We start from the raw sequence: 27,578 nt of genomic DNA, 5'->3' as shown, positions 1-27,578 counted from the left end.
CCATCGGCACGAAAAATAGAATTTCATATTAAACATGCCAGGGACCACACATTCAAGTTCAGCATGTTGGAGAACCCTAAATAGTCACCACTAAAAAGGTAAGTTAACCCTAAAAGGTTAAAGAATTTTTCTGAAATTATCCTAAGCCTGAGACGTTTTTATTCTTTAGAATAGTCCATCGCCACGAAAATTAGACTTTCAAATTCAACATGCCAGGGAACACACTTTCAAGTTCAACATGTTGGAGAACCCTAAATAGTCATCCATAAAAAGGTAAGTTAACCCTAAAAGGTTAAAGAATTTTTCTGAAATTACACTTTCAGATCCACTATGTCAGGGAACACACTTTCAGGTTCAGCATGTAGGAGAACCCTAAATGCTCATCCCTAAAAAGGTAAGTTAACCCTAAATGGTTAAAGAATTTCTCTATTTATGTAGAGTTTCAACTAGCTATGGCTAAGTTTGTTAAAGACAAACTTTTTCTTGCGAAAACACCCAAAATCAGAAAAAATGTTCAATGTTCCTTTAGTACCTACGCAATTAGGCTTAAATGAAGATATTTATGCAGAGTTTCAACTAGCTATGGCTAAGTTTGCTAAAGACAAGCTATTTTATCTAGAAAAAAAACAATCTATTAAAAAATGTTATATTTTACTATATTAAATACGAAATGTTGATTAAATGAATATATTAATTAACATTTTAAACTATCTTTTTATAATTTTTCTAAAGACAAGCTCTTTTCTTGCGAAAACATACAAAATCAGAAAAAATGTTCAATGTTCCTTTAGTACCTACGCAATTAGGCTGAAATGAAGATATTTATGCAGAGTTTCAACTAGCTTTGGCTAAGTTTTATAAAGACAAGCTATTTTCTTGTGAAAACACGGAAAATCAGAAAAAATGTTCAATGTTCCTTTAGTAACTACGCAATTAGACTAAAAATGAAGATATATATGCAGAGTTTCAACTATATATGGCTAAGTTTGCTAAAGACAAGCTATTTTCTTGCGAAAACACACAAAATCAGAAAAAAATGTTCAATGTTCCTTTAGTACCTACACAATTAGACTAAAAATGAAGATATCTATGCAGAGTTTCAACTAGCTATGGCTAAGTTTGCTAAAGACAAGCTATTTTCTTGCGAAAACCCACAAACTCAGAAAAAATGTTCAATGTTCCTTTAGTACCTACGCAATTAGACTAAAAATGAAGATATTTATGCAGAGTTTCAACTAGCTATGGCTATGTTTGCTAAAGACAAGCTATTTTCTTGCGAAAACCCACAAAATCAGAAAAAAATGTTCAATGTTCCTTTAGTACCTACGCAAATAGACTAAAAATGAAGATATTTATACAGAGTTTCAACTAGCTATGGCTAAGTTTGCTAAAGAAAAGCTATTTTATTGCGAAAACACACAAAATCAAAAAAATGTTCAATATTGCTTTAGTACCTATGCAATTAGGCTGAAATGAATATATTTATACAGAGTTTCAACTAGCTCTGGCTTAGTTTTCTAAAGACAGGCTATTTTCTTTCGAAAACACACATAATAAAACAAATTTTTAAATGTTACTTTAGTAACCAAACAATTATAATAAAAATGAATATATTTATTTATAGTTTCAACTATCTATGGCTAAGTTTGCTTAGGACAAGCTATTTTCTTGCGAAAACACACAAAATCAGAAAAAATGTTCAATGTTCCTTTAGTACCCTCACAATTAGACTAAAAATGAAGATATTTATGCAGAGTTTCAACTAGCTATGGCTAAGTTTGCTAAAGACAAGCTATTTTCGTGCGAAAATACACAAAATCAAAAAAATGTTCAATATTGCTTTAGTACCTACGCAATTAGGCTGAAATGAAGTTATTTATGCAGAGTTTCAACTAGCTATGGCTAAGTTTGCTAAAGACAAGCTATTTTCTTGCGAAAACACACAAAATCAGAAAAAATGTTCAATGTTCCTTTAGTACCTACACAATTAGGCTCAAAAAGAATATATTTATTCATAGTTTAAAATGGATATGTCTGAGTTTGCTAAAGACAAGCTATTTTCGTGAGAAAACACACAAAATCAAAAAAATTTTCAAATTTCCCCTAGTACCTATGCAATTAGACTAAAAATGAAAATATTTATTCAGGGTTTCAACTATCTATGGCTAAGTTTGCTAAAGACAAGCTATTTTCTTGCGAAAACACACAAACTCAGAAAAAATGTTCAATGTTCCTTTAGTACCTAAGCAAATAGGCTTAAATGAAGTTATTTATGCAGAGTTTCAACTAGCTATGGCTAAGTTTACTAAAGACAATCTATTTTCTTGCAAAAACACACAAAATCAGAAAAAAAAAATGTCCAATGTTCCTCTAGTACATTTGCAATTAGGCTGAAATGAAAATATATATGCAGAGTTTCAACTAGCTATGGCTAAGTTTGCTAAAGACAAGCTATTTTCTTGCGAAAACACACAAAATCAGAAAAAATATTGTTAGGTTAGGTTAAGTTAGATTAGGTTAGGTTAGCCTACGTCCGCGCGCAGCGAGGTTAGGTTAGGTTGGATTAAGTTAGGTTAGGTTAGGTTAGGTTAGGTTAGATTATGTTAGGTTAGGTTATGTTAGGTTAGGGTAGGTTAGATTTAGTTAGGTTAGGATAAGTTAGGTTAGGCTAGGTTAGCCTACGTACGCGCGCGTACGTAGGCTAACCTAGCCTAACCTAACTTAGCCTAACCTAACTTAATCTAACCTATCCTAACCCAACTTAACCTAACCTAACTTAATCTAACCTAACTTAACCTAACCTAACTTAACCTAACCTAACCTAACCTAACTTAACCTAACCTAACCTATCTGCGCGCGTACGTAGGCTAACCTAACCTAATCTAACTTAACCTAACCTAAACAATATTTTTTCTGATTTTGTGTGTTTTCGCAAGAAAATAGCTTGTCTTTAGCAAACTTAGCCATAGCTAGTTGAAACTCTGCATAAATATCTTCATTTAATACTATTTTCATATGTACTCTAGGAACATTTAAAATTTTTTTTTTCTGATTTTGTGTGTTTTTGCGAGTAATTAGCTTGTCTTTAGCAATCTTAGCCATAGCTAGTTAAAACTATTCATAAATAACTACATTTAAGCCTAATTTTGTAGGTACTAAAAGAACATTTAACATTTTGTATGAGTTTGTGTGTTTTATCAAGAAAATATCTTGTCTTTAGCAAACTTAGTCATAGATAGTTGAAACTCTGCATAAATATATTCAATTCAGCCTAAATGCATAGGTACTAAATGTACATTGTACGTTTTTTTCTGATTTTGTGTGTTTTAACAAGAAAATAGCTTGTCTTTAGCAAACTCAGCCATAGCTAGTTGAAACTCTGCATAAATAACTTCATTTTTAGCCTAATTGTGTAGGTACTAAAGGAACATTGAACATTTTTTCTGATTTTGTGTGTTTTCGCAAGAAAATAGCTTGTCTTTAGCAAATTTAGCCATAGCTAGTTGTATACCTACACAATTAGGCTAAAATGAAGTTATTTATGCAGAGTTTCAACTAGCTATGGCTAAGTTTGCTAAAGACAAGCTATTTTCTTGCGAAAACACACAAAATCAGAAAAAATGTTCAATGTTCCTTTAGTACCTACACAATAAGGCTAAAAATGAAGTTAGTTTTGCAGAGTTTCAACTAGCTATGGCTAAGTTTGCTAAAGACAAGCTATTTTCTTGCGAAAACACACAAAATCAGAAAAAAATGTTCAATGTTCCTTGAGTACCTACGCAATTAGGCTGAAATGAAGATATTTATGCAGAGTTTCAACTATCTATGGCTAAGTTTGCTAAAGACAAGCTATTTTCTTGCGAAAACACAAAAACTCAGAAAAAATGTTCAATGTTCCTTTAGTACCTACGCAATTTGGCTTAAATGAAGTTATTTATGCAGAGTTTCAACTAGCTAGGGCTAAGTTTGCTAAAGACAAGCTATTTTCTTGCGAAAACACACAAAATCAGAAAAAAAAAATGTTCAATGTTCCTCTAGTACCTACGCAATTAGGCTGAAATGAAGATATTTATGCAGAGTTTCAACTAGGTATGGCTAAGTTTGTTAAAGACAAGCTATTTTCTTGCGAAAAGACACAAAATCAGAAAAAATATTGTTAGGTTAGGTTAAGTTAGGTTAGTTTAGGTTAGCCTATTTACGCGCGCATATAGGTTAGGTTAGGTTGGATTAAGTTAGGTTAAGTTAGGTTAGGTTAGATTAAGTTAGGTTAGATTAAGTTAGGTTAGGTTAAGTTAGGTTAGGATAGGTTAGATTAAGTTAGGTTAGGCTAAGTTAGGTTGGGCTAAGTTAGCCTACGTACTCGGGCGTACGTAGGCTAACCTATCCGAACCTAACTTAGCCTAACCTAACTTAATCTAACCTATCCTAACCTAACTTAACCTAACCTAACTTAATCTAAACAAACCTAACCTCATCTAACCTAACCTAACTTAATCCAACCTAACCTAACCTAACCTATATGCACGCGTACGTAGGCTAACCTATGCTAATCTAACTTAACCTAACCTAACAATATTTTTTCTGATTTTGTGTCTTTTTGTAAGAAAATAGCTTGTCTTTAGCAAACTTAGCCATAGATAGTTGAAACTCTGCATAAATATCTTCATTTCAGCCTAATTGCATAGGTACTAGAGGAACATTGAACATTTTTTTTTCTGATTTTGTGTGTTTCCTCAAGAAAATAGCTTGTCTTTAGAAAACTTAGCCATAGCTAGTTAAAACTCTGCATAAATATCTTCATTTAATCCTAATTGCTTAGGTACTAAACGAACATTGAAAAATTTTTCTGATTTTGAGTGTTTTCGCAAGAAAATAGCTTGTCTTTAGCAAACTTAGCCATAGCTAGTTGAAACTCTGCATAAATATCTTTATTTTTAGTCTAATTGTGAGGGTACTAAAGGAACATTGAACATTTTTTCTGATTTTGTGTGTTTTCGCAAGAAAATAGCTTGTCTTTAGCAAACTTAGCCATATCTATTTGAAACTCTTCATAAATATCATCATTTAAGCCTAATTGCGGGGGTACTAAAGGAACATTGAACATTTTTTTTTGAGTTTGTGTGTTTTCACAAGAAAATATCTTTTCTTTAGCAAACATAGTCATCGATAGTGGAAACTCTGCATAAATATCTTCATTTCAGCATAATTTCGTAGGTACTAAAGGAATATTGAAAATTTTTTTGATTTTGTGTGTTTTCGCACGAAAATAGCTTGTCTTTATCAAACTTAGCCATAGCTAGTTGAAACTCTGCATAAATATCTTCATTTTTAGTCTAATTGGGTTGGTACTAAAGGAACATTGAATATTTTTATGATTTTGTGGGTTTTAGCAAGAAAATAGCTTGTCTTTAACAGACATAGCCATAGCTAGTTGAAACTCTGCATAAATATCTTCATTTTTAGTCTAATTGCGTAGGTACTAAAGGAACATTGAACATTTTTTCTGAGTTTGTGGGTTTTCGCAAGAAAATAGCTTGTCTTTAGCAAACTTAGCCATAGCTAGTTGAAACTCTGCATAAATATCTTCATTTTTAGTCTAATTGCGTAGGTACTAAAGGAGCATTGATCATTTTTTCTGGATTTTTGTGTTTTCACAAGAAAATAGCTAGTCTTTAGCAAACTTAGCCATAGCTAGTTGAAACTCTGCATAAATATCTTCATTTTTAGTGTAATTGCGTAGGTAATAAATGAACATTTAACATTTTTTTATGATTTTGTGTTTTTTCACAAGAAAATAGCTTGTCTTTAGCAAACTTAGCCATAGATAGTTGAAACTCTGCATAGATATCTTCATTTTTAGTCTAAGTGTTTAGGTACTAAAGGTACATTGAACATTTTTTCTGATTTTGTGTGTTTTCACAAGAAAATAGCTTGTCTTTATCAAACTAATCCATTGCTAGTTGAAACTCTGCATAGATATCTTCATTTTTAGTATAATTGCGTAGGTACTAAAGGAATATTGAACATTTTTTTCTGATTTTGTGTGTTTTCGCAAGAAAATAGCTTGTCTTTATCAAACTTAGCCATAGATAGTTGAAACTCTGCATAGATATCTTCATTTTTAGTCTAATTGCGTAGGTACTAAAGGAACATTGAACATTTTTTCTGATTTTGTGTGTTTTCACAAGAAAATAGCTTGTCTTTATCAAACTTAGCCATAGCTAGTTGAAACTCTGCATAAATATCTTCATTTCAGTCTAATTGCGTAGGTACTAAAGGAACATTGAACATTTTTTTGTGTTTTTGTGTGTTTTTGCAAGAAAATAGCTTGTCCTTAGAAAACTTATCCATAGCTAGTTTAAACTATGCATAAATATCTTCATTTAAGCCTAATTGCGTAGGTACTAAAGGAACATTGAACATTTTTTCTGAGTTTGTGTGTTTTCACAAGAAAATAGCTTGTCTTTAGCAAACTTAGCCATAGCTAGTTGAAACTCTGCATAAATATCTTCATTTAAGCCTAATTGCGTAGGTACTAAAGGAACATTGAACATTTTTTCTGATTTTGGGTGTTTTCGCAAGAAAAAAGTTTGTCTTTAGCAAACTTAGCCATAGCTAGTTGAAACTCTACATAAATAGAGAAATTCTTTAACAATTTAGGGTTAACTTCTCTTTTAAGGGGTAAGCGTTTAGGGTTCTCCTAGATGCTGAATCTGAAAGTATGTTACCTGACATATTGGATCTAAAATTGCCATTTCAGAAAAATTCTTTAACCTATTAAGGTTAACTTATAGTTTTATGGATGACTATTTAGGGTTCTCCAACATGTTGAACTTTAATGTGTGTTCCCTGGCATGTTGAATTTTAATGTCTAATTTTCGTGGCGATGGACTATTCTAAATAATAAAAACGTCTAAGGCTTAATATAATTTCAGAAAAATTCTTTAAACTTTTAGGGTTAACTTACCTTTTTAGTTTTTACTATTTATGGTTCTCGATCATGCTGAACTTGAAAGTGTGTTCCCTGGCATGTTTAATCTGAAAGTATAATTTTCGTGGCGATTGAATATTATAAATAATAAAAACGTCTAAGGCTTAAGATAATTTCTGAAAAATTCTTTAACCTTTTAGTGTTAACTTACCTTTTTATGGATAACTATTTAGGGCTCTCCAACATGCTGAACTTGAAAGTGTGTTCCCTGGCATGTTGAATCTGAAAGTATAATTTTCTTGGAGAAGGACTTTTATTCTAAAGAATAAAAACAGCCTCAGGCTTAAGATAATTTCAGAAAAATTCTTTAACCTTTTAGTGTTAACTTACTTTTTTAGGGTTGAGTATTTAGGGTTCTCCAACATGCTGAACTTGAAAGTGTGTTCCCTGGCATGTTGAATCTGAAATTATAATTTTCATGGTTATTGAATATTCTAAATAATAAAAACGTTTTATGCTTAATATATTTATTGCTTAAAAAAATTTAAAAAGTTTGAAAAAAATAATGACATATTTAAAAAAACAAATCTTAATACATTTGATATGAGGAGGAGCAAGTTTAGGACTTTGGATATCTGATGCATTTTTCCATGTCAGGTATATTTTCCGGTATCCATTTAGCGAAATATCTAACTTCATCTTCTGGGTCATGGACTGAATGCAGGTATTTCTCACATTTGAAGTCTTCTAAATTGAATAATGCTATGTTTTTATCACATTTTTCTAGTAAGAGTTTATCAGTTGGCACGTTTCCTTTAACATAAACAGCTTGCACACCGAAAAAACTGCATATTTCCTAAATTTCCTCTTGTACATGTTTGATTTCATAGCCATTTTCATTATGTGGTCGTATGGTTTTAGCGTAAAAGCCATTTCGATTTATAAAATTTAGTGTTGGACTCCATCTGTTTTTCTCGTACTTATACATATTGTATCTGATGTTACATTTATATCAATTAATTTCAATTCTTTTATTGTCTAGGATTAATAAAGCTGCTTCGAATATAATTCCTGTTGAGGAATATTTCAGACCAATATATTCTGTGTCAATCACACCAAACATTATTATATCTGAAAAAAAAGTGTTGAAATTAAATTTCATTTCTATTTTGTCACTATTAAAAGTGCTAACTCCCTCCCCAACAAAAATCATGGATTCACGCCCCCTCCCCTAAATTTAGGAAAAGTGTTATAGCTAAAATCGCTAAATTTCGAAGAGAACTGGTTAGACACTGAAGTAAGAACCACTTATCTTTTCAGTTCTATTTTGTCACTATTAAAAGTGCTAGCTCCCCCCCCCTAAAATTTTTTTTTTCGGCGCTTTTCGGAGCCACAGCGCATCCCTGACCCGCGGCGCTTCCCCCAACGCTTCCCTGACTCGTGGCGCATCCCTGTGGCACTTCCCTGACCCGTGGCGCATCCCCCGGCGCTTCCCACATCGCTTCCCCGGCCCCACCACATGCATCCCTGCCCCCCTTTACACAATGTCCGCCAAAAACCATATTGTTAGGCGGCATAAGACCAAGTTTCTCTCTAATTCCGTTCTACATGTTTGGTGAACTCCTCATTAGCTCACAATTATTGTAGGCCACCGCGCTAGTGTTCCGATTTCCAAGCCTGAACTTCAGACAAGGAAACAGTACAATTAAATGCTGTAAACCGTTTACTCAGTATATCGCCAACATTGTGTCCCCATCACTAAAATATTGGCAAGGGGTTGTAAGATGGAAGGCTATTTTAAAATATCCTTGCACAAATTACGGGATCTATATGTGACAAATAGATAAATGGGAATAATCTCACTCAGTTTCTTCTCTTGAAACTTTGTGATAATCAATTGTGAAAAATAGGGGATTTTGAGTTTCAAATAGTGAGCATTAATTGAAATTACAAATGAAAAATATTCGCTTATGAGATAGCGTCGAAGAGATAGGGGTGAATGCATAGAAAATAGCAAAGATTAGAAAAAATAGCATTTTGAGTTTCAATAGCGGTGATTATTAATAGAAATTACCTAAAAATATTCACTTATGAGATATCGAAGCGATAGCAAAGATTAGAAAAGAGTGGTTTCTATGCAAAAAATTACATTTAGATATGTAATATGAGGTTAATATCTCACAGAGATAAGTTTACATTGGGATTGAAAAAGAAAAAAACAATGGAAGAAATAGAAAGGTAGGAAAAAATGCTTACATTTGCATAATCCCTCTGGACTTGGGCACCCGAAGGACCAGGTAACGTGTGTTGGAGGGTGGATGGGGCGGCGTCGCTATGTTCTTGCGCGACTGGGCCGGCTATTTCACGATCTTGCATAGCTGAGCCGGCAGGGTTCACCATATTATAAGAAGCCGCCTATTCTCTTTTCGGTTTTTGACCGGACTGTATGGTGGCTGTCTCGTCATCTCTGGCTTTCTTGGAAGGAGGGGGCACGCATTCTTCATAATTGGCCTTAAAAAGAAGAGAAAAAATTAGTATCTAAATAATTTGCCCCTTTTTTACAGAAAGAAAGTTATTAACTACAATTTTGTTTAGAAAAGCATTGCATTTTAGTAAAGCAAAAAACCCATATTCTCTCCCCCTAAATTTAGGAAAATTAACCCACCCTAAGTCTACCATCTCATTGAGTTAATCATGTGTTTTATTCAAGCGAAAGCCATATCTTACTACCATTTATTCAATGTTATAGCTAAAATCACTAAATGATGAAGAAGCAATGAAGGTAAGAAACAATTATCTTTTCTATTTTGTCACTATTAAAAGTGCTAACCCCCTCCCCAGCAAAAAATCCTGGATTCACGCTCCCCTCCCGGGAATATAAAAGAAACTTTATCGAAAGAAAGCCTGAAAAAAATCTGTTTCTCTTCTCCAAAATAGCACATTGCGTCTGCGCCTAATTATTACAATTGCCTCAAAGTGTTTTAATTTGACAGAAGAATAGTTCCTTTGACATGACTGCGTTTGTAAACAAAACCGGAAAAAGGGTGACAAAGTAATTATATGCTTGCGGAAATGTATTGTCAAGTTAGCGGCTTAATAGCGACGGGTGTCACAGAGAAAGAATAAATTTGAGAAAATGTATTTCTTTTTGCGGGGGTTACCTTTCGATGGTAAAATAATATATTTTTGTTTTCCTGGCAAAGTGATGTTTGTATTAGCGTGGTGGGGGGGGGGGGATTTATCTGGAAATATATATGCAAGGAAATTAACAAACTGGTATTTACTTGGGAGAGACTTGGAAGTTGTACGCAACTGGAAGAGGGAGGGGGCTATTGTTAGACCCTAATTAGAAAATAACTTGTTTCTCTACTTCTATACAGGTTGCATAGGCCTAGCTTAATTATTGCCTAAAATCGTTTTAATTTGACGGAAGAATAGTTCCTTTGACCGTGTTTGTAAGCCGGAAAGGGTGATAGCTAATTATAGGCCTCACATTGGAGTCTTGTGTCAAAACAGAGCGGCATTTTCATTAGAAATTGACAGAAGTCAGTGATCGCTTTAGCTGGAAATATAGAAGGAAGGATAATTATTTCTTTTTGCGAGAATTTGATTATAAAACAATGGGAGATGGGGTTAGGTTTTGAGGTTAAAAGAATATATTTTATGTTTTCCTAGTGAGTATAAAGATTGTAAAGTGATGTTTGTATTGTATGTGGGGGGGGGGTTTACTCGAATATAGTAGAGGGTGACCACGGAAAACAATTTTATTTTGAAAATAAAAATAATTAAAAAAGAACTTACATGGTAAATTGAAGTTGCCAAGGCTTCAAGTTCATCAATAATTTCATGTGTTCTATCCATTGTGTCACAATACTTTCTGATAATTTAATCACATTGCATGTCCGTTATATACGAAATCTCAAGGTCGAATTGTTATGTAACGGGGAAATCATATGTAAGCAGGTCTCTGATTGGCTGAGAAGGAGGATGTAACCGACTCGCTGATTGGCTGAGAAGGAAACACGTGATCTAACTGTTTCCGGGAATGTCATAACATTTGGCTCGAGCAACAACAACAAATACTATTTCTGGACACCATGACATTCACGATTGATTACGCAATCAAGTTCTCGGAAATTCACTTCCCCCTCGAGTCCTAGATCAATAACATTGTTCCCGTTAGAATTCAATGCGCATGTGCAACCTTCGTTCCGGAGTTATTACACATAGAAACATCAAATAAATCGACCTTGGAAAAAGAGGTCATTGACCGATTACGCAATCTTTCTCCCTAGGGATTCCATGCCCATATTTGGAGTCCCGTCAGTATTCTATGCCCATATAAGGAGTCCCCGTGGGAGTATAAGATAGCTTTCTACTGATATTTCCCTGTTTGTAGGATTGCAAAAAACTAACGCTTTACTGAAAACACAAAACAATATAGGAATTTTGGTAAGGTAAGGGTAAAACCTTTAGGGACACTTTTAAGAGTACAAAAGTAAAGCAGTTTTAGATTGTTGTTTTTTTTTCGTTTAATTTGGCATCACTTCTGCACAATGAGCTCAGTTCAATGATTGACTGTCGGTTTTAATCTGAAAAGGACATTTCATGATTACTTTGTAGACAAGTTCGAAGTGAAGGAATCTCATTAGTATTAGGGCTACAAACTCGCTTTAGAATCTGTATCACAACTTAAAATCCTCCGTTGTATAGTGAGAATAACTGGATTTCCAGAGTTCATATTATGGTTTATATGTTCTTCATTTCGAGCATTAATAGGTGAGACCAAGATGTTACCTGATAAATCATTCCATTATTTTATATGCTGTGTAATGTCTTTAAACCTATTATTTTTATGCCTAAGTTTCTAAGAAAATTTTTATTGTATACTGAAAGTTACTGATACCACAGCTCCTGTAGGACTATGAAAAGCGTTATAGATTAGTTTGTCGTAGTGAGGCTACGTATTCACTTTTGACTCCTAAATCGATATTTTTGTTTTTACACTTAGCTTTTATGTTTTCAGTAAAGCGCTAGTTTTCTGTAATCCTACAAACATAAGGAAATATCACCAATTGATTTATTTGCACTAGTTTAATTGATATATATTAGACAGCCTGTGAAGTAATAACTTTTGTTCGTTTTAAGTTTCATCTCCGTTCTTTACTTCCCTCGGAAAAACTTTGTTTTTTTTTAATTAAAATATGATCGGTTTTGATTAAAATTTAATTTAGAAACAACACTACTATGACCTTTTCTACTTATACGGAATGATTTCTGTTCGTTTTAAGTTTTAATGTTGGTCCTTAGTTTCAGTTAAAAACTTGTTTTTTCATATAATTTCTAATCACCTGAAATCTAGGGTAGATAAGACACATTAACCCTTAATAAGGAGCTGAACTAAGAACCCTTTAAGACAAGAATTAAAGGAGAAAATAAGTTTAGAGCGGTAATAAAAATCAAAACATAGTGTCGTTTCTTTTTGTAAAAAAAAAAAAAAAAAAAAAAGAAGAAATATATAATTATTTCATTGTTTAAAAAAAATTAATTTAGTCACACTTAAGAAAGTAGCTCCAGGCGAGTAGCTTCGACACAAAAGGTTAACTGAGCAGACTGGTTTGTATATCGGACATACTTGCGGAAATTTTTGCTATCTCAACAGTAATGTGTCTTTAGGCTTAGGGATTTGTTTGACCTGTCCCTAAATAAAAAGCCACTCATTACTCAGAAATGAATGGAAATTTAAAAAAAAGATCATTTCCTGTGTAAGTACGATGAATGGTATTACAAAGTAAGTTTATTTTTCATTTCAAAAATTTTTGGAAGAATTACCTGAATTCTCCTACAGAACTGTTTTCATTTGTCTTACTTCCTTTTGGCTGCACAATCTTACATATAGAGAGAATATTGCGGCGTAATTGTCAAGTGAATAATTTGAATAAGTAAGTATGACAAAATTTATAATTTTATCGTCGGTTGCTTGTTTAATTAAGTCAGCTGTAATTGCGTTAGCATTGAAATGGTTGAAATTTTTAATTGAATGATGATTTAGTCTCTTTTCGTATGAGTCCAATTTAAGTGACGCTGGTTTTTCTCAATCTTGTTGTCAATTTTCTCTGATATTATATTGCGTATATTACTAATAATTTAACTGTTTATTAATTATTCATTCTTTTAAGCATTTTGTTTCATGTAATGATGTAAAAAAATCCGTGGTTGAATATTTTCTTTGTTTCTGATTTATATACATATCGGAGTAAAGGAGTCATTTGTTGAGAGTGATACCATCAGTTGAATACTATTACAATGTAGAGGAGGATGGAATAATTTTAGGAAAATAATTTGTGAAGTTGCTGATGATGTCTTAGAGACGAAAGTTAGGAACACTGCTAGGAATATTAGTGAAAATGAATTATGTTTAATAGAGAATAGGATGGGCTTGTACAATAGTTATTTGAGTCATAGATCATATGAAAAAAAAAGAAGAACGTAAAGAAAAGTGGAGAAAGCTTTGAATTATGAACTAAGGAGGTGTGGAGTGGAGGCCATTGATAAAATTGCCGAGGATCTGGAAGATGCAGCTAGATGGCATAATAGTAAAATATTGTACTGGCATGTTAATAGATTGAGTGAGAGTATTCAATCCGGACTTGTCCCAATCAAAAATTGGAACAGGGCCACAATTAGTTAAAAGGAACATTTTGAGAGTGTGCTAAATTGGGATAGGGTTACAGGAAAAAATATAGAGGAAAATGTAAAAGTTTGTGACACCTTGGATGTGAAGGGAGATTTATTTTGTGAGGATGAATTAGTAACAGTAGTAAAAGAACCCTAGTTGTTGATAGCGTTGTAAATGAGTCCCTTAAATATGGGGGTTATGAGGCTAGAAATAATTTACTGGATATTATGAATAATGATTTTTGAAATAGAAGAAGTACCTAGCGATTTTAAGAAAGCCCTAATTAAACCCCTGTACAAGAAAGGTGATAAGAGTGAGTGTGGTAATTATAGAGGCATTGGCCTGGTTTCTGTAGGTAACGATTACTTAGTATGAAGATACTTTTTAGACTTAGAGATACTGCAGACAAAATTTCAAGAGAAGAACAGTGCGGTTTAAGGAACGTTAGAGGATGTGTTGACCAAATCTTCACTCTTAGGCAGAGAAGTGGCTGAGCCATCAAACACCTTTAATCTCAGTTTTATAGATTATGAGCAAGCATTTGATTCAGCTGATAGAAGAGCTTCATAAAAGGTTTTATCTTTGTATGATATCAAATTAAAAAAAAAACAAGTTTTTTTAACTGAAAGTAAGGAGTGACATTAAAACTTAAAACGAGCAGAAATTATTCCGTATTTGGAAGGGGTTTTCCCCTTCTCAACACGTCGCTCTTTACGCTAAAGTGTTTTATTGTTTCGAAAATAAAGTTGTGAGACAGAGTCAAACTTTAGCGTAAAGAGCGAGGCGTTGAGGAGGGGACAGTCACTTTCATATACGGAATAATTTCTGTTCGTTTTAAGTTTTAATGTCGCTCCTTACTTTCAGTTAAATAGATTTTTTTTTTTTCTGAACGTTTTTGAATTAAAGCAGCTTTGATTTTGGCTCACCGTACATGAGTAATTAGAACGAAATTTGCATATTAATTTTACTCTTTTTTGGGCTCAATTGCTTTCTCGCAATTTTGATCTGACATAACTTACGAATTAGCTTACGTAACGAACTTCTATATTCGTATATTTTTATTAGGTATATTAGGCAGTCCACCTCCTAGTTAATACCTTAATTTCTACGCTAAAGTCCAAATTTTGTTCCAATCCTTTAAGAATAACCTCTTGATCACAAAGGCCATTAATTAGCATAAACAGCTCTTATGAAAGTACAAAAAAAACTTTAGCGTAAAGAGCAAGGTAATGACTAGGGGGTGAACTCAATCTCTGTTCGTTTTAAGTTTTGATGTTGCTTCTTACTTTCAGTTAAAAAAATTGTTTGTTTTAAATTTAATTTCTGATCGTTTTTTCCAAAAAAAAACGAAACGGGGAATCCGGTGCCCCCTTCATAGCAATGTTCCTTCCCCCATGATCACTTCCTCCATGGAAAGATCCTCCCACGTAACCCCCGAACCACTCCCACTCCCAACTACCAGAAAAAAATCCCCCCTGAAAACATCTGTATACTTCCCAAAAACCAATACTATATGTAAACATTGGGCGAAGTTCATAACCTGCAGACCTTCCCCCGGGGTCTCTGAGGGATTAAGTCATCCTCAAAGACATAGTTATTGTATTTTTCAACCATGCTGAACGAAATAGCCATCTCAAAATTTTGATCGGGTGACCTTGGGATAAAAATGAGCGTGAGAGGCCTAGTTGCCCTCCATTTTTTTGGTCACTTAAAAAAGGCTCTAGAACTTTTAGTTTCCATTCAAATGAGCCCTCTTTCGATATTCTAGGACCACTGGGTCGATACGATCACCCCTGGGAAAAAAAATAAATAAATAAACACGCATCCGTGATCTTTCTTCTGGCAAAAAATACAAAATTCCAGATTTTTTTAGATAGATGCTTGAAACTTCTATAGTAGGGTTCTCTGATACGCTGAATCTGATGGTGTGATTTTCATTAAAGCTCTATGACTTTTAGGGGTTGTTTCCCCCTTTTTCATAAAATAAGGCAAATTTTCTCAGGCGCGTAACTTTTGATCGGTAAGACTAAACTTGATGAAACTTATATATTTGAAATCAGCCACAAAAACATGATTCTTTTGATGTATCTATTGGTATCAAAATTCCGTTTTTTAGAGTTTCGGTTACTATTGAGTCGGGTCGCTCCTTACTTACAGAACGTTACAACGAACTGTTTGATACCAGGCAAATATGTTAAAGTGATTAAGGTAGGAAATGAGGTCAGTTACTGTTTTCACATTAAATCAGAATTTATCCTGGATTGTGTTCTATCCCCATTTGCATGGATCATTTCAATGAACTTTGTCCTAAGGAGCACAGGAAAGGCAATGGGAGAAGACAGCATCAAATGGGGAAGTAAAACTTTCATGGACTTCGATTATGCTGATTATTTTTAGCATCCTAGATGAAAGTGCGAGCAAAATGAATGAACTCTTAGAGGTTTTGCAAGTTCAGGTGGCTAGAATAGGTTTGAAAATTAATGTTAGGAAGACTAAGTCGCTAAGGTGAGGAATAAGTAGAAATGATAAAGTGACGTTGAGTAACGAAACGATTGATTAAGTGGACAGCTTCACTTCCGTTGGAAGTATTATTAATAAAGACGGTGGATGCAGTGAACATGTTAAAATTAGTATAGCCAAGGCACAGGGTATTTTTTTCACAGTTGAAAAAAAAATGGAAGAATAAGAAGATAAGTCTACGAATTAGAATATTGGAAGCTACAGTGATTACAGTGTTCAAATACGGTTCTGAAGCATGGGCGGTCCGAAAAACAGAGGAAGGTTTGCTAGATGTTTTCCAGAGAAATTGCCTTCGAACTGTTTTTGGTACCTGACTGATGGACCGTATTTCAAATACTGGGCTGTACGAAAAATGTAGTTTAATCCCACTTTCTACAGCTATAGTGATAGAAAGGTTGAGATGGCAAGGGATGTTCTGCGGATGAACGTGACAGATTGCCAAAGATTTTCCTTTTCAGCAAACCGTCTAGGGCTAAAGGGAAAGCAGGTTGTCTTCGATTGAGGTGGGAGGAAGTCGTAAGTAGAGATTTAAGGGAAACTGGAACTACCTGGTAGGGTGTAAAGAGAGAGGCTTTGATTAGATTGTAATGGAGGAGGAGCTTGCGTAGCTGTGTTGAACTCAGACAGATTGGTGCTGTGGTGAGGTGTTTGTAGCAGTATTCGCAGTAGCCTTTCATAATTTAGTAAATAAACTCCTTACTTTGCAAGTTTTATTTTCAAATCTATACCTGAAAGCAGGGGCGTCCTGAGGATCCTTTTATTGGGGGGGGGGGGCGATTTTTGTAAATTTTACCGAATTGCGATCTGATTTATGCCTAATTTTCTGCAGAAATCAAGAAATTTGCTAAATTTGAGCCGATTTTGCAGAAATTTTGTCGAAATTTTAGCCTTTGGCGAAAATTTTACCGAATATCAAAAAAGTTTGGAGAGTGGCGCGCCCCTCCCCCTCGGGACGCCCCTGCCTGAAAGGAATGAAATTAAAATATCAGAAAGGTCTCTTTAATATAGTAAAACTAAATGAATTGTCGTAAATTGTTTAAATTGAAGGATTTTTAGCAGAACGAGTGAGACGATGCGGCCCTTAAAAAATTCTGAAAGACTAAAGTATCATTTGTACTTTCCTAAAAACTAAATGAATAGCTAAAATTATAATTTCATTTTAGCCAATTCGATTTTCTAAACATTTGGAAGGAATTTGTTTAAAAGAAAGATACCATAGATGAAAATATATTATAAAGCAATAATAGAGTAATATGTTTTATAAAATATGATATATTGGCATTAGACTAGCAAGCATTCACTGATATTAAAATTGATATAATAAAATTGATTAATATAAAAAAAAATCCCCAGAAGTTTCGCGAGAAAAAAAAGTAGCCTTGTCCGTAAATTGTGGTACTTCAATGAAAAAAAAACTGCAAAAAAAACTAAATTTTGTTTTTATTTGGGCGCAAGAGCCAATCTTACATTTTGAGAAGTTGAGAAGGGCGATAAAACCATCCTAGTTTGTAATTATCAGTGTTCAACTTAAATTTGCCTTTATTGATGATTTTTGTTTGGTTTACGTTTCACTTTTTTAACTTATAGTAATTTCTGTTCGTTTTAATTTTGCTATATTATATAAGCTTATATCGTCTGCTGTTTTAAATTGCCTCTCGACTTTTCGTGGAAAAATACTATTTAAAAATTCATCAGTGTTTATCTTATAATTGACAAATTATAGCATACACATCAAGACGTAGTTGTAGCAGTCATGAGGCCCTTGATTTATTTATTTAAGAAATTTTAGTTAAGTTGGTGTATTTTTGGCTTTAAATCAGCCATAGCATGAAAATCACGCAAGTAAAGCTTGCTTGTCAATAGCCACCCACAAGAACAGAAATGTGTCTACCTTTTCAGTTTCAGTGAAGCAAAAATAAAATAAAAGATAGAAAAATGCTGTGTCTAATTACCTTTACCTTTATTTTAAAGTTGCTTTAGCAGTGACTACTTCTGTGTATTTAAGTGTATGTTATCGGGTCAAATAATTTCATTCTTTTAGTTATCGTCCTAGGATTATGTTTCTGGTATTTCTGGTTATTTCTGTATTCCTAATTAAACCCCCAAGAACGTCAAAATATATTATTCTCTACCTCTTCAACCCCCTTTGGGTCTATTCGTAACTGAAAATCACGATTTAACAGAAAACTAAAGTAACAGAAAACTAAAAGCCGACAGCTACTTTCCCAAAGATCTTAGAAAAACCATTTAACTTCTCCAGTTTTGTCTGTGAGATAGATACTCAAATTTAATGAAACTTTCATCATTAAAAAGCATAAATCTCGTTCTTTTAATGAACGGAGCAGAATTTTATTTTTAAAGCTCAGGAAGTCTTTATGGAGCATTACATTTTTGTCACTGTTGCCTCGTTGAACCTTCAATATAAATAAGAACAACTAATTAGTTAAATTTGACAACACTTCGTCAGTAAACATTCAAACATCAACAAATTTTCGATTCTCAAAGACAGCTAGATTTCCTAAGGGAAACTGCATCTTCTTAAACCTTTGGAACTATATTCTTTAGCAACTTTTTTGCCGATTTTTTACCCACCTTTATTTCTTAAATTTGGTACCTGCTTCTACCAAAAAATGTATTACTGGATAAGGAGATCTTGTTTTAGCAAAAATGGAATCCCCAAATTTTTCGTATATTTAAGACATAAACTGTTGGATAGATTCCCACTCAACCAATCTAAAATATAAGATTTCGTTTTGGCTGGCCTCGGTACTTTCAGGTTAAAAAAAAAAGTTACCTGACCCTAAAGGTGCCATTTATAGAATATTAAAAAACGCTGCACTCTTTTGTAGTATAGGTTTTCTAGAAAAGGACTGACCATCTAGTTAATTAATAGTAACGAATGTTTTGGTTTTCCGTCGTTTTCAAATGAATATAATGAGGCCATTGAAAATAGGAAGATTGTTTTCAGACATTTACATCCTGACGTTCAGAATAAATTAAATTTTTATTATAATTGAATTTAAAAGTATGTTAGCTTTTCTTTATAAAATCCACTTAGAGAGAGAGAAGGATTTATTGAAAAAAACATATCTACAAAAAAATATTGCAACTTCCACTAAAAAGCAAAGCTTGTCCGTGGGGGAGGTAGAGAAAACAAAATCCTTAAAACAAAAAGAACACTTGGACATTGACGCCACCAATGCCAACACACTAGAAAATACATCCAAAATACTATCATTTAATTATACTTTTCTTATGGGGCCATCATATCAACAAAACATCACAATAAATAAATAAATCAATCAATCAGTTAAGCTTCAAATTCAGTAATAATAGGGTTCTTAGTGGGTTTTCTAGATATATAGGGACCTCCAGTAGTATTAATATCACTATTTAAACAGTTCCATATCCTTGTTCCTCTATAAAAAACAGAAAAACATGAACGGAAAGAAATATCTCTAGGTCCATAGAAGTTTGCAACATTCCTTATATCGTGAGAAGGAATTGTAGACCTAATCAAAAATATACCGCTAAACCAACGGGAATGAAAATCCTCTTGCAACCCAAAAATATACCGCAATATTAAGAATTCATGAAGGCCTGCAGCAGACAGAATTTTCAAAGTTGGATAAATTTCTCGAACAGAGTTACGTGGAGATATACCGGCTAAAATTCTTACTGCATAATTTTGTAGAACTCTTATTGGTTTTAGGATAGAAGAAAAAGTAGAGAACCAAATACTCGAACAATAAAGTATATACGGGTGTATTAAAAAAATAAAGATGCCGAAGGACAGATTTGGGAAAACAGTGTTGGAGTTTCTTCATTATACCTAGATTTCTTGCCAGAATTTCGCTAGTTAAAGTTACATGTTGCTTAAAAGATATAATTTAATTTATTACAATCCCAAGGTATTTAAAAGACGCAGTCCGTTATATAAGGCCAATGGACATATCTAATTCCTTGATCCATGGGTACAAGTTTGGTGATCGCGAGAAAATAGTAAAGTTAGACTTAGCCATATATATCCTTAGTTTATTTACCCTCAGCCATGCTATAATTCTACTAACTGATTCCTTCATGGAAGTCTGCAGTAGTTCCGCTGTCTTAGCTGTGCTAATGGCTGTTGTGTCATCAGCAAAAAGTGAAACTGTTTCATTTGTCGGGTTTACCGTTATTTCATATATGCTATAGCAAAAATTATTTAGACAATTTGGTAAATCATTAATAAATATCAAGAATAATATAGGACCGAGAACTAATCCTTGCGGAACACCTATTTCAATACGCTTTTTTTCGGAAGAAGAATCATTTAGTTGGACATACTGATAACGATTAATTAAAAAACTTCTTTAAAAATTTAATAATTTACCCCTCAAACCATACACCTCACACTTCTTAAGTAGAAGTTCATGATCCACAGTGTCGAAAGCTTTCATCAGATCTAAATTTATAGCACCTATTTTAAAACCTTTATCTAATACATAATTATTAATAGTTGTCAAATAAATCATCGCCTGTTCCGTTGCCCTTTTTCTACGGAACCCAAATTGTGTCTCTACCAGTAACTTATGATCCTTCAAAAAACTCATCATTCTAATACTTAAACACTTCTCTAAAACACGGGAAATGATGGGTAAAACAGATATCGGTCTGAAGTTTCCTGAGTCATTTTGAATACCACCCTTATGAATTGGGTTTACACGGGCAACTTTAAAACAATCTGGGAATTTTCCTTGACGAAAACACTCATTAATTAACCCGCATAAGATTTAAGATATAACAGGAAAAATACATTTAAGTGTTTTTAGTGTAATATGATCGCTACCAGTTGAATTACTACGAAACCCATAAATATTTTTTTTAATTTCATCAACTGTTACAAGTGTAAGGTAAAGAGATACATCAATCGGGTCCCTCAGTAAGGACTCGAACGTCGGATCACCACTATCAGGTACAACTGACATAGCTAAATTCAGATCAATATTCGAAAAATAACTCTGAAATTCATTACCCATATCATTTTCAAAATTCAAACTCTCTCCCATTGTACTAAATAATTCAACAGGTACACTATCTATTTTTAATCCAATCATTTCTTTTATTAGTCCCCAGGTTTTCTTAGGGCATCCTTCGACCTCCTTAGACTTTTTCTCAAAATATTTCTTTTTTTCATTTCTTAAAATTGTGTTCAACCTATTTCGATAAATTTTATATAATTGCTTATTTTCTAGTGTCGGGTTAATTATTTGAGCTCCAAACAATTTATCTCTTACATTTATTTGCTTCAAAATAACAGGACTAATCCAAGGTTTTTACTTGATTGTTTTCTATTAAACGGTTTCAATGTGACTACTTGACTTATCAAACTCTGCAACTTTTCATAAAATAAAACAAATCAGCATTATGACTGATCACTGGAATCCTTGAATTTTTGCTTTTAACCACCTTCGTTGCAGTTCTAAAGCTAGCTGAAACTCCAAAGTGGTCGGATACATCGTTGATAAGGACCATGGGAAGACTCAAGGGCACATTAGAAAGGATATTATCCAGAAGCTTAGCTGACGTTCCCGTAATTATTGTAGAGATATTTATACAAGGATGAAACCCATTAGATAGACTTCTAATAATAAATTCAGTGCTAGCAGATGACTGATCTATAAGGTCAATATTAAAGTTCCCCACAATAAATCATGGCATAGATTTAATCGGAAGTTTCATTAAACCTTTGTTTTAACCCTTTTGAATATCAGTATATACTAGTGTTCACTATTTTTAGAGAGGACAGAGACACTTCCTAGAGTGTGGCGCGCTAGATGGTGCAACATTTTCCACAACATTACACCTAGAGAGATTTTTAAACTGGACAGGCGTGCTGATAGAAGCTGATGATCGCTTCTTTTCTGACTTGCAGAATGTTCATCGTAGAGCCTATGGAGTTCATGCGTGTGCAAGCCATAGTTCTCATCCATCAATTGCACTTTTTAAGCCGTCTCCTATTTTCACCGGTGTGACAATAAACGGAACAAATTTTACAAGTATGTTAAAGCAATTTTAACCATTTAAGCACTAATAGCGTAGTTTTTAGTAAACCGCAAGGGTAACACTAATACAGGATGGCCGAAAAACTTCAACATTTTTCAAAAAAATTTATGGTTTTCTTTTTAGATTCAAAACGACTGTAACCAGTCATTATCTCTCAAATTAAACCCGTGCCCCAGCCATTTAAACATTTGCCTCTCAATTACTTGGACTATCTGTCTTGGCTTTTCTCTTTCTACAATTAGCCATGCCTTAATGCAACCTACTGCAAAATACTTGATAAATTCAATTCAACAAACAATTCAATGAACGTTGTTTCATTTTCTCTGAATCGTTTAATTTGAAATTACTTTTCAAAGTAATTTGATTCTGATTGGAAACATAGAAAACGGTCATCAGATTCATCTGTGTCATTTAGTTTTCTACTTTATTTTTTAATTCTAAACTTTGAAAACTTGGATATTAGTCATAATAGCGCTCCGTTGAATCAGCAAATGCACATGGTCATATGTGTACAATACCTGTACATTATCTATTAATTGGTCAACGAATAAGTTTAAATCTTTGATACACATCTAATCATAGTGAGAATATTAATTTGTTTAAAAAAATAATAAAAGATATATAAAAATGCTTTACTATTCTTAGCTAAGGAGCTTGTACGACTAAAATACGCAATGAAGTGGTTGAATATTGGGCCGTCCTAATCAAACCGTATTAAATGCAGAAACGGTATCAAGTGGTTTATAATGTACAATGGTTGCTGATTCTGATGGCTTCTGAGCAGTTTATGATGGTTTCATCAACTGATGGCGCTTACAGAGTCGCTAGATAGTCTCTTCAGTCACTTTACATTGTTCAGAGAAAACAATCTGTTAGTATTTTCTCAACAACCTTGGAAATTTTAGCTTCAACAGCAGAAAATATGTTTGAATTTTTACTGATATGTGGGTCATTAACAAAGTCAATGTGAAAATCCAGTTTTTCTTCCAATGAAAATAAGTAGCAAAGTTAAAACCATATCCTAGAATAAATCATGTATATTTGACGGGCCTGACGCCCCCTTGTGCAGTCGCTATTTACTCTAACTACTTTAACTTTGCTTTAATATTTGACTACAACTTTTCGTTAAGGCGTCTTAGAGCAAGATTCACGTAGTCAGATGGTAGTTGCAAGTATTTTATCTAGACCCCGGCGCAGCGCCGGCGGATCGACCGAACGCCGCCGAAGTATCGTAACGCCGCCGGCGTGCCGCCACCGACAGAGGCGGCGGCGTTCGGTCGACGTTAAATTAATTTTGCGGCAAATCTTTATTGCGTCAACCGCAAAGTCGGAGCTTTTCCTTCTCGTGTGGTTTAGTATTACAATTTTCCTGATTAGAAATCAAGCAGGGCAGTAGAAGAGGGGGTACCAGCCCCATCCCTCACCCCTGCTGCCATCTACAATTTAGTCTAACTCTGTCAGTACACCAAATAAGGGCATAGCCTCCCTAGGGAGAATGATTACGTAATGGGGTCAATGACCTCTTTTTCCAAGGTCGATTTATTTGTTGTTTCTATGTGTAATAACTCCGGAACGAAGGTTGAACAAGCGCATTGAATTCTAACGGGAACAATTTTATTGATCTTGGACTCGAAGGGGAAGTGAATTTCCGAGAACTTGATTGCGTAATTGAGGGGGAAGTGGATTTCCGAGAAATTGATTGCGTAATCGATTGGGAATGTCATGGTGTCCGGAAATAGTAGTTGTTGTTGTTGTAAGTGCACGCTCTCAGCGAATGTTATGATCCAGAAATAGTATTTGTTGTTGTTTTGGACATGTACATGCTCGAGGTGAATGTCATGGTGTCCTGAAATAGTATTTGTTGTTGTTGCGCTCGATTCAAATGTTATGAGTTCCCCGGAAACAGTTAGATCACGTATTTCCCTTCTCAGCCAATCAGCGAGCCGGATACATCCTCCTTCTCAGCCAATCAGAGGGCTTGTTACATATAGTTTCACCGTTACATAACAATTCGCCCTTGAGATTTCGTATATAACGGGCATGCATTGTGATTCATTTATCAGAAAGTATTTTGACGCTGTGTAAACAACAATGGATAAATTTAACTCTTTAAAAGTCTTGGCAGTCGCAATTAGCAATGTAAGTTCTGTTTTTCATTATTTTTATTTTCAAAATAAAATTGTTTTCCGTGGTCACCCTCTACTATATTCGAGTAAACCCCTCCCCCAAACCATACAAACATCATTATAATCAATGGAAAACATAAAATATATTCCTTTACCCCAAACCCCCCCCCCCCAAACCATACAAACATCATTATAATCAATGGAAAACATAAAATATATTCCTTTACCCCAAATCCCCCCCAAACCATACAAACATCATTATAATCAATGGAATACATAAAATATATTCTTTTACCCTCAAAACCTAACCCCCCCCCCACCATTGTTTTACAATCCCAAATTCTCGCAAAAAGAAATAATTATATTTTAGTTAAAGTTTGAATTTTCTCAATTGTAATCTTTTCTCTGAGACATCCATCGCTCTGTTGTTATTAGCTTGCTCTGGTTTTGACACAAGGCTCTCTGGTGCGAGGCCTATAATTAGCTATCACCATTTCCGGCTTACAAACGCGGTCAACGGAACTATTCTTCCGTCAAATTAAAACACAATGATGCAATAATTAAGCTAAGACCTACACAACCTGTGTGGAAGTAGAGAAACAAGTTATTTTCGAATTAGGGTCTAACAATATCCCCATCCCTTCTCCCATTGTCTTACAACCCCAAATTCTCGCAAAAAGAAATACCATTTTTATACATTCGTTCCCTCTCTCTTTCCCGATCACTCCCCCCCCCCCCCCCGCCTCCCACTCTAATACAAACTCCACTATGCTATCTTTATAGTCGTTAGAAGAATATAAAATATGCTCTGTTTAACCATCTAAACCCCTCACTCCTTACGATTTTAATTCTTTCAATAGAAATAATACTCTTTTTATATATATTTCCATCTAAAGTGACCGCTGACTTCTGTCAATTTTTAGTGAAAATGCCGTTCTGTTTTGACACAAGACTCCAGTGCGTGGCTAAAATTAGCTGTCACCCCTTTTAAAGCACTTCCTATAAAAGGTTTCTCAGATCAAAATGGGACGTTTTTCTCCTGTCAAATTAAAGCGGTTTCATGCAGACAATTGCAATTTATTAAGCGCAGGCATATACAATCTCTTTTTGGAGAACCAGTGAAATCTCGTTATTTTCAAATTAAGATCTAACAATATATTTAGGACATTGGCGAAAGGGGGAGGGGGCCATGCCTCAAGTCTATCTTCATCATTGTAAGGTGAAAACAAACTGTTTTTTCGCGTGAAAAGTAAGGGGGGTGAGTTTAAGAAAAAGATACATTGCTTTATTATGCGTAAATTGAATAACATTTTACTAGATCTGTCGGTGGAGGAAGGGGGATATTTGCACATGTCCGTTCTCACGGATATTGTCCGGGGGGATTATTTTCCGTGGGCTGTTTTTTTCTGGGGGTGTGATAAATATAAAAACTAGGCCGGATTTTGAATGGTTCAGTGAGTCGTAATTCTCAGATTCAAAAAAAGGATGCAATTAGTATATTTCACGAGATTTTTTACGTTGTGCTTTCTTAGTGATAAACTAAACAAAATTATATGGATGAGGGTACTAACTTTCTTTCCGTGAAAAGGGGGGCAAATTATTTTGATACTAATTTTTTCCCTTCTTTTTAAGGCCAATTATGAAGAATGTATGGCACCGCCGCCCGCTAAGAAAGCCAGAGATGACAAGACAGCCCCATCAGTGCCAGCCCCAATGCAGCCTGGGTTTAAGTTAAAGAGAGAGTGGACGGCTTCTTATAATATGGTGAACCCTGCCGAAGCTATGCAAGATCGTGAAATAGCCGGCCCAGTCGCACAAGAACATAGCGACGCCACCCCGTCCACCCTCCAACACACGTTACCTGGTCCTTCGGGTACCCAAGTGCAGACGGATTATGCAAATGTAAGTATTTTTTCCTACCTTTCTCTTTATTCATTTTTCAGTCCTTTTCAATCCCAATATAAACTTCTCTCTGTGAGATATTAAGCCCTCGCCCCAACCATTGTTTTAAATTTATCTCCCTCGGAGATGTCTAAATGTAATTTTTGCAATGAAACCGCTCTTTTCTAATCATTGCTAACGTTTCCATATCTCATAAGTGAGTATTTTTAGGTAATTTCTATTAATAATCACTGCAATTGAAACTCAAAATGCTATTTTTTCTAATCTTTAATATTTTCACTGTTGCTATTTCATCGCTGTTATCGCATAAACGAATATTTTTCAGGGGTAATTTAAATTAATGCTCACCATTTGAAACTCCGTGAATGCTCTTTTTCACATAATTTTGAGAGAGAGATTATCCCATCTGTCACATATTGTCGTTCTAATTTACACTGAATATTTCTATTGTGCCATGTTTCGCTCTTACATAGAATAAAAGAACTCCAATGTCCTAAAATATTAATTTTGCAGACAATTTGTTCTCCGCTATTTCAGAAAACACAGAATTACGCAAAGGCCATTGAAACCTTGATTGACTAAAAACCGCTAATGTAAAACAGGGAAAGGAGATGCCAAAATTATTTATAACCTCGCGCGGGGTGCATTATGTCAAAACATAGCGGTTTAATGCATAAGAAGTGTATGGGGAAAGTGACTTAACAATTCTCAACATTTTGAAGTTCAAACTCGTTCATCTAACCACCATAATTTACAACTCATGTGTTTACTGAACCTGTATTGGAATTAGAAAAAATATTTCAGCTTTTGGCGGGCATTATGTAAATGGCCATGGAGCCACGGAGCCGATGGGTCCGGGGAGTGTGGGGGGGGCAAGGGGTGGGGAGTGCCGGGGGGATGCACCCCAGGCCAGGGAAGCTCTCCAGAGGGACGCCCCGAGCCAGGGAAGTGCTACAGGGTTGTGCCATTGGCTCAGGAAGCCGGACAAGACGGACGGCGGGGCCCGAAAATCGCCACAGGGATGCGCTTCGGCTTTTAAAAGTACCACCGTTGGTCTGGTGCGTACTGTGGGACACGGTTAGGGGGGCGCTGGGGGGAGCGCCGAAATTTTTTTTTTTTTTAACACTTTGAAAATAAACGATCAAATTGTCGCCTTCTATGTAATATCTTAAGTTGGAAATTTAAGTTTAATTAACCAAATGTTATTAATCAATAATAATCCAAATTTTAAAAACAGTAGGGATGATTTGAACACTCTGAAAATAAGCTATTTTTCATTTATAGGTTGTCCTGGTTCCATACTCGCCATCTCCCCCCTGCTCGTCAGTTGGAGAAGGAGAGGAGGCACACGTGGAGTCCCCCAACAATTTACTAT

General features: G+C 34.5%; 1 protein-coding gene across 1 annotated transcript in view; it reads left to right on the top strand.

Moving 5' to 3' along the window:
- The window catches only part of LOC148944579 (uncharacterized), a 55,387-nt gene that overhangs the window by 10,148 nt on the left and 17,661 nt on the right, over window positions 1-27,578 (top strand). Inside the window, exon 2 of the mRNA XM_089100228.1 lies at window positions 21,910-22,168. Coding sequence (XP_088956354.1) covers window positions 21,910-22,168 — 259 coding nt within the window. The remainder of the gene's footprint in view (window positions 1-21,909; window positions 22,169-27,578) is intronic.

Source organism: Artemia sp. Qi Xiang Cuo, chromosome 14 (assembly GCF_049724085.1).
Source record: "Artemia sp. Qi Xiang Cuo chromosome 14, ASM4972408v1, whole genome shotgun sequence".
In the NCBI taxonomy this organism is placed as follows: domain Eukaryota; kingdom Metazoa; phylum Arthropoda; class Branchiopoda; order Anostraca; family Artemiidae; genus Artemia; species Artemia sp. Qi Xiang Cuo.
Note: the sequence above shows the minus strand (reverse complement) of the source record. Positions and strands in the feature narration are given on the sequence as shown.